Source organism: Canis lupus, chromosome 22 (assembly GCF_003254725.2).
Source record: "Canis lupus dingo isolate Sandy chromosome 22, ASM325472v2, whole genome shotgun sequence".
Taxonomy (NCBI): Eukaryota; Metazoa; Chordata; class Mammalia; order Carnivora; family Canidae; genus Canis; species Canis lupus.
In genome coordinates, this window is record NC_064264.1 from 3080435 (window position 1) to 3092785 (window position 12351).

Consider the following 12351-nt stretch of genomic DNA (forward strand, 5'->3'; position numbering starts at 1 on the left):
ACTGGATTAAAAAAAATATTTCAACTACATTTTTCAGCTTATTAGCAAAGATTGTCATTATAGAAAAGTAAAAAAATAAATATAGAAGTATAAAGCTGATAAATCTATAACCATAGGTGTATAGCTATACCTTTATTAAAATAAACAAAAGGCACAGTGCTAACATTAAGATAGCCCGATAAACCACTCCAATACTTCTTAAACTAGATTTTGAGATCATACTCCATTCTTTCCCAGAGTTGACAGAAAAATTTCAAAGAAGCGACATCTCATACAACTATCTGGTGGTAGTGAACTGTGGGCAATATAACAACCTAGGAGAGAAACAGCATAGCAGACGGAAAGGAACAACTGGTAGCAGGTTTCCCAAAGTCTAGCCCTGTTAGTAATTAGCTATCAGTCTCTAGAAGCTCATTGACTCATTACTACAAGGAGGCTGAGTACATGATTCCTAGGATTCCTTCCAATTCCAACACTCCAGATTCTACGAACAAGATAAGCGATTCCAGGGTGTTCATGTGTATTTTCTACCAGCCTTTAACATCTACTGTAATATTTGGAAAGGGCGTGTAGGCTGAACAGAAATTTAACGTTGATATTACTTATCACTAAACCAAAACACCAGGGTTTTCTTAGCAGGGTATTTTAAAACATTAGGAATCATCAGTAACCACAGAGGAATCAAAGAACAAATTCATTTGAAAACTACTGCCATAATGATGTATCTTTCAGTGATTCCTGAGTAAGGGAGCTACCTCTCTTTAAAATCAAAGTAAGTGAATATGAAAAATAAATTTTTTTCTAAATATTTTGCTGCAAAAGAATTGGCACTAATTACAAAAGCAAGCTTGTCATGAAAGAAGTATATACTGATAGGAAGAACTTACATCTAAATCTACTTCATTTTAAAGAAATCATGAAGTTAAATTACCTCATCTATATTACATTCATGTTCTTTACAGAGAACTTCAATAATTCTTGTATCATTTTCTAGTTGTTTTGCTATCCGTGCACTCCTGTTCTGACCTCGCCTTGGTGTTCGAGGTGAACCATTAAAAGGTATTACAGCTGTTTCTGTAAAAATGGTAAATTAGATAAGAACAATTGTACATTCCACTGTATAAAATAATGAAGTATTCTAACTTGGGAGATCAGAAATAATCTTAGTAACATTCTGCTACTTTTATTTATTAGGCTTCATTAAAAGGCTAACAGTTTCATCTATTTATTGAATATCTATTTTAAGTTATGTACTGATAATAGTTTTTGGCATCCCTATTCTCTTCTACCCCCAACTAGTCCAAAAAAGAAACTATAAAATATTTAAAGCCTGATAGGCAAATATGGAGAAGGCAAGGGAAACAGCCAACTTAAAAACTAATTCTAAATGTATCCTATACTCAGTCTGTAAAGAGGAAAAAATCTTTTCTATCTTGAAGAGTCTTAAAAAGAATAAGTATTTATGGACTCAACTGCTAGACATAGTATAAAAATAAATAAATTTTTTAAAGTTTGAGCAAATACAATAAATAATGTTTTTTTAAAAAAGTACGTAAATATTATAATATAATAAAGGGTGATTTAAAAAAATCTCCTGTATTACTTTGAGCATTCCCAGTTCAAACTGAAAGTGAATCCAGCTATTAAAGAGGTAACAGATGACTAGATATGAAAATCATTAACTGCCTCCAGGCCTGACCAACAATTTACAGAATACAGCAACACACTAAACTATATAAAAGGATGCAATCAGAAAAAATTAAACCACAAGAAACTCCACAGAATAAACTACCTAATTATTTAATAAATAAATTATAAGGAAAAAAAGAGAAAGATGAATGGAGAAGGAAGTTTTTTAAAAGTCTCCAAAGTATATCAACCAATCATAAGGTAAAGATCTTATTTAAATTCTGATTTAGCCAACCTATAAAAAAGTTTTAAAATCACTTTTATAAGACAATTGAAAATCTGGACACTAACTAGGTATATGGTAGTACTAAGTTAGGAAACACTATTAAGTGATTCTTAGGTGTGATAATGGTAGTTATTATGCTTTTTAAAAAGACTGTTTTTGAGGTACATACTAAAATTTATAAGGATGAAATGGTAGGCAAACATGTGCTTCAAAATAATATAGTTAATGCAACTGGACAGCAGATGGGGCTACAGACTGACCAAAGTTATATGCTGAAGGTGGTAATTAAGTACATGGGGGTTATTATACTATTGTCTACTCTTATATTCACTTGAAATTCTCCATAATAAAAAGTTAATTAAAAGTTTACCTTATTCAATTTATCACCTTATCCTGGTTTCTCTTTAAGACAGCACTTAGAGAATTAAAATGTACTTTCGAATAATCCGAAAGAACAAAGCCTGTCAACCTAAAATAATATCTGACATCAACTTACTAAATTTGTAACAATGAAAAAAAAAGTGAGAGAAAAAATATCATCTTGACAGACTCAGAAATTTTTAAAATATATTTGTTTTCTATTTTTTTTCTCCTGTTTTGTATGTGGTTTCTGCTACTGACCTTTTTCTGTCAAACCATATTCAACACATTTTCAAAATTCTGCTCCAGACTTCATTTTTTCATGAGGTTATTGTTCAAGAAGATTAATTAGGCTTCAGCTTTTCAGGCATTTCCAAAAACACTGAGACTTCATGTTTTGAATTGTCCTCTATTATTTTTAGTATTATTAATACTTTAATCATTTTAGGACCAACGGATCAGTTCAGCTTTACTTTTTACATTTCTCTGTAGTATAAGTGATTTTGAAATTCTACTGTTGATGCCACCAAAAGAAACAATGCCATTTTAAGAGGAATATACTCATCTTTCCTTAACGCTATTCTATTCCAGCAACAGTTGTTTTTTTATTTTTTATGTTTCAGTTTTTTTAGTAACAGTTACTTTCATTTAAAAACACTTCCCACCTCATGACCCAATAAGGTAGATCAATTACAATTCACATGCAAAAAAAAAAAAATTTAGTCACATAATAATCGTAGCATCCAATAACACAAATTAGGTAATCTCCTCCTGCAGAATGAACTACTCTTTCTCATGAAGTTTCACTCCTATCTCTGTCTTACCTCTTAACTTCCTCTTTACTGAGAATATCCTACCACAACTTCCCCTAACACCCAAATGCTATCTACTCTTCAACACTCAGTTCAAATCCACCTCTTTTATATGATCTTCCTTGGTCTTCTCCAGCTAAAAATCTTCCACACTTCCTGAACTCTCATAGTATTAATGTACTTTGGCCCAGACTACTTACTGATGACTACCTTACTTGTTTTATCTCTACTATTATATCTCATACTACTTGAGGGCAGAGTCCATGTTTGATTTATTTTTTATCATCCCTTCAGCTCTAGAAGCATGTTTTGGTCCTAGTCAACATTAAATAAACAATTGTTGGGTGATGATGTAGGAGATGCATAAATTATGTACAATACTTACTGTATGGTTCTTTAAGCAATGCAGGAGGTGAGAGTTTAATAAAATAGTCAAGGACACAGAGCATTAACTGAAATGAGATGACGAGATCATCCTCCATTTGTAACACTTCCCCTGAAAATAAAAGAGGTTTATAATGTAAAGTAACAGATTAGAGATTGAGATTGAGATGTTTAAGTCAGGGAGAATTGTGGGTATGGGAATATGCACATATTGATTTGTTCCAGAATCGCTAGAGGCATGTTAAAGAACTTAAAATTTTTTTTTGTTTTGCAAGAACTCAGATTTGAAATATATAAAAATACACATACAGATATATGAACTTATGAAATTATAAATGAAGCATAAATCCACTATGAGAATTTTACATCTAGCTATTATTATTATTATTATTATTATAGTTCATGCCCTATGTCTACATTCATTTTGGTTTTTGCTTATTTTTATTTTTTCCTTAAGAAAAAATAAAAATAAGATTTTATTTATTTATTCATGAGAGACACAGAGAGAGGCAGAGACAAAGGCAGAGGGAGAAGCAGGTTTCATGCAGGGAGCCCTATGTGGGACCCGATTCTAGGACCCAAAGGTCACGACCTGAGCCGAAGGCAGATGTTCAACCGTTGAGTCACCCAGGCATCCCAGTTTTTGCTTTATTTTTTTTAATTTTTATTTTTTAAAATATTTTATTTTTATTTATTCATGAGAGACACACAGAGAGAGAGAGAAAGAGGCAGAGACACAGGCAGAGGGAGAAGCAGGCTCCATGCAGGGAGTCCAACGTGGGACTCGATCCCGGGACTTCAGGATCACAACCACTGAACCACCTCAACCACTGAACCACCAAGGCAGACCCTCAACCACTGAACCACCAAGGGATCCCCAGTCTTTGCTTTTTTTAAACTTATTTCCAGTTTTGGTAAGAGCTATGGAATTTATTATTTCTGAAAATAATTTTTTTAAAGATTTTATTTATTTATTCATGAGAGACAGAGAGAGAGGCAGAGGGAGAAGCAGGCTCCATGCAGGGAGCCCGGAATGGGACTCGATCCCAGGTCTCCAGGATCACGTCCTGGGGCTGAAGGCAGATGCTCAACCACTGAGCCACCTGGGCTGCCCCTGAAAATAATTTTTAAGTATGATACATGGTAAGCTTTAGTTCTATTTATTTATGAAGCTTCATATTTTTTATTTTAACCCCTTCCAAAATATTACAATAACCAAAGCCATAATGAGCTAACAATCAAAAAACAAAATTAGCATATAACTGAAAAGTCATCTATAAAGTAATTATTTAGCACAAAATCCTATAAAGTTAATACAATAAATACACAACTAGAAAGCTTAAGGAAATAATTGCCTATAATACCTGAGGAAAAAAATAGGGTAGGTATGCAAATCATGATCAAATACAGCGATGATATATTTACTTGTTGCTCTATGCTGTGTAATATTTTTATTTTATTTTTTTGTGTAATATATTTTTTTAAAGATTTATTTATTTATTCATTCAGAGAGAGAGAGAGAGAGACAGGCAGAGACACAGGCAGAGGGAGAAGCGGGCTCCATGCAGGGAACCCGACACGGGACTCGATCCTGGGTCTCCAGGATCACGCCCTAGGCTGCAGGTGGTGCTAAACCGCTGAACCACCGGGCCTGCCCCTGTGTAATATTTTTTTTTTTTTAAAGATTTTATTTTTTTAATTTATTTATGATAGTCACAGAGAGAGAGAGAGAGGCAGAGACACAGGCAGAGGGAGAAGCAGGCTCCATGCACTGGAGCCCGACGTGGGACTCGATCCCGGGTCTCCAGGATCGTGCCCTGGGCCAAAGGCAGGCGCCAAACCGCTGCGCCACCCAGGGATCCCCCCTGTGTAATATTTTTAAAAGAAGTTTAATTTGGCTCACTATTTTCTTGGTATCTAATTGCTCATCCATTAATAATCCAAACAAATACTGAAAGTATAGAAATTATGTGAGAAAACAGATAACCCTGCATCAGGTAGGTTTTTTAGGATCCATATGTATACTGCAAACATATTTGTAATAGACTTAGAAATTATTAAGAAATACCACAGAGGTAAAGAATGATTAAGGACTTGGGAGTTAAAAATAGTAGGGTAAAGTCATAGCAAAGAATTGTCCTCCAATACCCAATTAAATAAAATGAAAAAAATGTACTAAGTGACAGTAACAACATCAAATTTGAGAGCTATTGATTCAGAGTATCCTCACCTTCTCTTCTAACTTGGAGGGAGTAGAAATTGCTAATGATGGGATAAGGTAAAGCAGAAGAAATAAACAAAAGCTAACTTTCTGACAAACACAGAGATTCTAGTGTGCAATGCTGAACTGGGGACCAATCCAAATCCCAACACAATCCCACTATGGAAACAGGATGTAATTATCACTAGAAGTGTTCTATTTTAGAGTTCATTTTAACAAAAATCTTAGAACGACAGACTCATATCATTCCAGATGAATTCTCCACTTTCTCTCTCAACTTCTGACTAAAAGTATAATAAAAAGCCTGTACATGCAGGGGTGCCTGGGTCGCTCAGTCAGTTAAGCATCTGCCTTCAGCTCAGGTCATGATTCTGGGATCCTGGGATCGAGCCCCCCCTCCCTCGGGCTCCCTGCTCAGTGGGGAGTCTGCTTCTCCCTCTCCCTCCCCCCTGCTTGTGCTCTCTGTCAAATAAATATAATCTTAAAAAAAAAAAAAAGGCTGTACTCATTTTGTAGCTCTTTAGAAAACACAATCAGCCAAAGATAAAAATGCAAAGTGAGTGAAAAGAGATTTATTCACACTACATCAGAGAAAACAGAACATCACACACCAACCACAGTAGAGAAAGTAATCAGGTCAGGGCTGCCCACATAACATGGGGGGAGGGAGTAACATGGGGAGAAGGGAGTAGGCGAGAAGCACAGCGATTATGCAAACATACTACAGAAAAGAAAATATAGAGTCACAACATACAAAAGGAAAAAGTCAGAGAAAGAACGCAATCTAGAAGATAATCTATCAGAAGAAAATGCCCTAGGACTCCTTGCACTAAGAAATAAAAAACGAACTGTATAAAAACAACAAAAAGCTAAGGAAAAACGGAGAACCAAGTAACACCATTAAAATATAGTTTAACTCAAAACAGAAGAAAGGCTTGAGACAGAAACAGTTCATAAATAAGAAAAAGACCAAAGAACAGAATAATAAGGGAAAAGAAAGTAAATATGGAGGACAAAAACAATCCAACATAAGATAGTTAAGTTCCTGAAACGTAACAGAATAATACCTAACTGAATAGAACAATATTTTAGGGGCAGCCCGGGTGGCTCAGCAGTTTAGCGTGGACTTCAGCCCACGGCCTGACCCTGGAGACCCGGGATCGAATCCCACGTCGGGCTCCCTGCATGGAGCCTACTTTTCCCTTGGCCTGTGTCTCTGCCTCTCTGTCTCTGTCTCTCTGTCTCTCATGAATAAATAAATAAAATTTTTAAAAAAAGAACATATTTTAAAATGCAGTGTTAAGAGTTTTTTGAAATGAAGAGCAGAACCTGCAGTTTAAACAGAGGTACCGTGTTAGAAGAAAAATATGGAATAATAAAATCAAGAGCTATTCTAGTTAAGATACTGAGCCTCAAATTTAAAAAAAAATCAAGTACTCAGAAAGTGAGTGAGGTGGAAAATTAAAGCTAGTCTCCTATTTCTCAACAGCAATGTTCAATGCCATAAAACAGTGTCCTGAGGAAAACTCGTATGACACAAGAATAGCATAGACAGCCTAGTGGTCCTTCAAGTATAAAGACTACAGACATGATTCATAAACATGACAAATACAGGGAATATAGCGCCCAAAACCTTTTTTTGAAAAATTCCTTCTTGGTAAAAACCAGCCAGCTAAAGATGAATCAAAATAAAGAACTCAGAAATGGAGAAGTTATAATAGACGAGTGGTGATAAGCTTAGAATCCAATGATATACAGAAGTGAGACTAAACAGGTAATTATAATTATAGAATGGAATATAAATGTCATTATCATTGGTAATGTAATGATAATAAGCAAATCTGAAAGTGGGGGATGGAGAGGTAACAGGAAGAGTGGTAATACTGTACTAACAGTCTTTTTCTTCAAAGCAGATTAATATAAATTGCTTTATGTCAAAACATAAACCTAAATACAATAAAGATTCTAACCTTAATTTTTTTAGTAATGCTTTTTCATAATCTTAGAAAAATATTCTAGGAAATAATACTGTTTAAGTGACAAAACACTGATCTAAATTTAAGTAATTCCTCCCATTTCTCTTGTTATTTTCTTCTGTAAAGTTTGAGTAAAACTATATAAAATAATTTATTACTTGAATTATGTATCATGAATATGTATCATTTTAATAAGAAGAGTAACTTTTTTTAAAAAAAGGAAGAATAAAAGGATATTAAAAGCAGAAATAAAATTAGAAATTTCCAAAGTTGCTTACAGTGCCAGAATTACAAGAACTTATTAACAGGTAACAAGCCACACAGAGGATTGGGGGGTGTGGGGGAGTAACATTAAACTGAATAACAAATTTTGAACCTAGTCCAAAAGAATTTTTTTACATTTGAAACATTAACATGTAACAGACATAGTGACTTTACCTTTAGCTAGTAAAAATGTGATCCAAGAAACTTTTAGCACCAACACAGAGTTTATTTCAGTAGATATCCTAGTAAACAAATAGAAAGGAGAAAAAAAATTATTCTGACAGTTTTCCAACTATCTTTTTTCCTTTTTTTACATTATAGGCCTAAGTTGATTGCATAAGAAAATACAATCCATTTTAAATGCACAACTTCCACATTAACTCAAGTTGCCTCAATTTAGTGTTTTTACCAAGATATTTATATTTAGCCCATAAAGCAGCATATGTTTTATAAAAGAAATATTTAATATTTATATTCTAATCTAAAAAGATGCACAGGAAGTGGTATACTATGATGTACTTGGTTTCTAATTAATACTTTTCTGCTCTTTTCTAATTAAAATCAACACTTAAGCAGAAAAATACAGGTTTGGGTGACTCTAGTTTACCAATTTAACACTATGCCTTGATAACCTGTTGGTATTAACAACTGGAATAGATTAATATAATTAATAAACATATAATTTCCCTTTGTATCTATCATCTTCAATACTACTAGTTCAGTGAGGCAGAAAATCTCATATACTACTCATTCTGTTTCCAAAGAAAATCTCTAGAGCTCTTACTTGGGTATTCTATTGGAGTATATATCATACATTTAAATAAATAATTTGGAAATTTTAATATACACTTTCACATTTAGTCACACACAAAAACTATGCTCTCAGTCTTAATAAAGTACCAATAACAAACACTAAAAAAAGGTTAAGTCAGTGAATTTGCATGTTTCCCAGAACTGGTGATATGTTGCACTGAATCAACTTCCATCCTATTAGTTCTCCTTGTAGTAAAGGGCAGATATTTCATATCATTTTCTTTGTTTAGAAGATAAGTAATCTGCATAGGGTTTAAATCTACAACCTTAATTTATGAAGTAGAACGCTATAATCAATCAAACTAACCCTGGCATTATCAACACGTTTGTGATTTTTCCAGAAAAATCTTTTAAGAAACCAAAAAGATAAAAATAACATGCTCTGAACTACTTACAAACTGCTGGGTTGTGTCAAATATATAAGTTCACATGTCCTAAAAGGAAGAAATAATTATATTAACATTATGGCTTTTTTAAAAGTTACTTTTAAATTCTTTTCATAATTTAGGGATCAATTTTATCATGCTTTATTCATCTTATTTCAAGAAATCTACATTTTAGGTGCACCTGGGTGGCTCAGTCAGTTGAATGTCCAACTCGTGGTTTTGGCTCAGGTCCTAATCTCAGGGTTGATGGATGGAGCCCTGCGTTGGGTTCCAAGCTCAGCGGCAAGTCTGCCTGGGATTCTCTCCCTCTTCCTCTGCCCCTCCCCCTACTCATGCACACACTCTCCCCAAAATAAATAAATCTTTTTTAAAAAGTATACATTTTAAAGACCAAAAAAGTATAGCACCATTTAAAAAGTTAAGGTAGCTTTTTTCCAATACATGACATTTCACATATCATTGTAATATCTAATTACAAAAGGACTGGATTCCATATGTGCATTTGTAACTCAGAATACATTTTGTAATTAAATCTTCATCTAGTGAGAATCCCAGAACAGGTCATAAAAGCTTATTTAACTATTAGCCTTAATAAAATAACTGTTTAAAACTATTATAAAGCCTTTGTTTAGGACAATGGCATAATAAGAATCTCCATAGATCTGCTCCCCAGTGTAATAACTATAATTGGTTGAAATTACTTAAAAAATCATTTAAAGTCTCTAGAAATTCTAAGGGCATAAAGCAAAAAAAGGAAACATTTCTTCAAGAAAATCTACTAACTCTTGGCAAGTTCAAAAACAGTCTGTGAAATTCAAAGCAAAACTCACTTCCTCCACCCTTCCAGTTCAGCATCATGAAGCTCTACCTTGGGCAGGTGCAGCCAAGACACAGGACTCCCTCTCTCCCCAGCTATCAGCCTAGGACTATCACTCTGGGAAAGGAAAGTAATGAGCATTTCTATTTACTCCCAGCTTTGTGTTGCAGAAAGTCTATACCAGGCTAGAGGGCTCCCTTCCTCCACTTAGCCCCACTCATAGGGCAAAAGTTCTATCACAGGCACAGCAGATCAAAAATATGGAGGCCTTGACTTCTCTTACCCCAATTAGTTCACAAGACAGAGGGTTTCAGACATGAAAGGCAATTTGCAAAGACCAAGGACTATTACCTCTTCCCAGTAACACTCTTAAAGCAAAAGTGACATTCCAAGAGAAGAGGACACTGTTCCCATTCTGATCTCCTGAGCAGTGACACAGAAAAGATACCTAGGGGAGAGGCAAGTCTTAACACACACACCCCTTCTTTTTTAAATTCAAGAGACATCAAGAATGTGGAGGGGAGGGAGAGTAGAGGAAGAAGAGAGGAGAGTTGAGCACGGAGCCCAACATGGGGCCCAATCCTAGGACCTCGAGATCATGACCTAAGCCAAAGTCAGACACTTAACTGAGCCACCAGGCACCCCAAGAAAAAAAGAGTTCTAAGCTCTCTCCAAGCTCTCTCCTTGGAGTTAATTCCTCCAAGGGAATTAACTTCATTTGGAACACAGTGTGGGGACTTTCAAGTCTAAGTGCTATTGAAAACAATGGAAATTTTGGTGATGAGCAAGTTAAGAGGAGGCTAGTAGTTCTATGAAAGCAACAAGCTAAATTCTAGACCACCTAGGAGAGAACCAGAGGAAGACTCAGCTAAGGAGAGCTCTCCTGGAAAAAAAACAAGCCTCAAGGCTGACGTCAAAGAGTATTCTTGCAAAGGAAGCCAAATTTAATTGGATCAGACTGTGAAGCAATTTGAGATGTAGGATATTGTCAAAAATAGCAAAACAATCAGTCACCAATTAGTGGAAGGTAACAGCTAGGTATTAACATGAGATCAGGAGAAAAGACTGTCAAAGAGAACCCCTTGAAAATGACTCACCCCAAAGTGGCTGCCACATGCCCAATGGCTACACTGAAGAGCACTATCAGAGGCTACACACTATGGGACAAATAGACTTCACTAAAATAATACAGCGAGGCCACTATAAACAAACAACCACAACAGAAAGCCCCAAGAGAAAGGAGAACCAGTACCTAGACTTACTATAGTGTTTTCAAAATGTTTTTAAAAATAAATGAAATATGCAAAGTTGGAAAGTATGAGGGAAAAAAACAGGCAAAAGAAACTGCATTCAAGAGAGCCCAGGTGCCAGACATAACAAAGACTTCAAAGGAGCTATTGTAAATATATCCAAAGAACTAAAAGTAACCATGCTTAAGGAAGAAAGATATTCTGACATTGTTTCATCCAATAGAGAATATCAATAAAGAAAAATTATTTCAAAAGACCCAAATGGAAATTTGAGTTGAAAAGTACAGTAACCAAAATGAAAAATTCCCTAGATGAGCTCAACAGTAGATCTGAGCTGGCATAAGAAAGAAACACCAAATTTGAGGATAGGTCAAAAGAGATTATGTTGTCTGAAAAACAGGGGAGGGGGAGAGAAGAAAAATGAAGAGGTTTTCAGAAATGTGGGATGCCAAAAAAATACATCAACACATGTGTAATGTGAGTACCAGAAAGACAGCTGGGATGGGGGAAGTGTTGGGGGGCAGAAAGAGCAGGAAAAATATTTTTTTTAAGATTCTATCCATTCATTTATTTGACAGAGAATATGAGAGAGAGAGAGAGAGAGATGTGCACAAGCAGATGGAGTGGCAGAGTGAGAAGCAGGCTCCCACTGAGCAGAGAGCCTGATGCTGCCTTGATCCTAGGACCCCACAAGTGACCTGACTTGAAGGCAGCCGTTGACCGAGCCACGCAGGCATCCCTAGAAAAAATATTTAAAGAAATAACTGAAAACATCTCAAATCTGATGAAAAACATTAATCTACACATCTAAAAAATATAAACTTCAAGTAGGATGAATGTAAAGAAATCCACACCCAGATATAACACAGTAAAATTGTTTAAAAATAAAGAGAAAATCAGGAAAGTAGCAAAAGAAAAATGACAGAGAATGTATAAAGGAACCCAATAACATTAACAACTGACTTCTCATGAAACAATGAAGATCAGAAGGCAGTAGGATTACGTATTCACAGGGCTGAAAGAAACAAAAGTTAACTTAAGAGTCATACCCAGAGAACTCTCTTTCAAAAGTGAAGATGAAATAAAAACATTCTCAAACAATAACAGAGAACTTTTTTGAGAATTTGTTGATAACAGACTCACTTTCCAAGAA

At 35.0% G+C, this 12351-nt stretch overlaps 1 protein-coding gene and 1 long non-coding RNA gene across 5 annotated transcripts in view; one reads left to right on the forward strand and one right to left on the reverse strand.

Annotated features, from left to right (window-relative positions):
• RB1 (RB transcriptional corepressor 1) overlaps positions 1–12351 on the reverse strand; it is a 145340-nt gene that overhangs the window by 93431 nt on the left and 39558 nt on the right. For all 4 annotated transcript variants that reach the window (XM_025478314.3, XM_049099222.1, XM_049099220.1 and 1 more), the window contains 4 exons: positions 9141–9179; positions 8107–8174; positions 3473–3583; positions 932–1074 (listed from right to left, as the gene is read on the reverse strand). In XM_025478314.3, coding sequence (XP_025334099.3) covers positions 932–1074; positions 3473–3583; positions 8107–8174; positions 9141–9179 — 361 coding nt within the window. The remainder of the gene's footprint in view (positions 1–931; positions 1075–3472; positions 3584–8106; positions 8175–9140; positions 9180–12351) is intronic.
• Positions 1–12351, forward strand: part of LOC112678901 (uncharacterized) — a 72579-nt gene that overhangs the window by 21611 nt on the left and 38617 nt on the right. The window contains exon 4 of the long non-coding RNA XR_003147968.3: positions 995–1059. This is a non-coding gene — a long non-coding RNA (uncharacterized LOC112678901). The remainder of the gene's footprint in view (positions 1–994; positions 1060–12351) is intronic.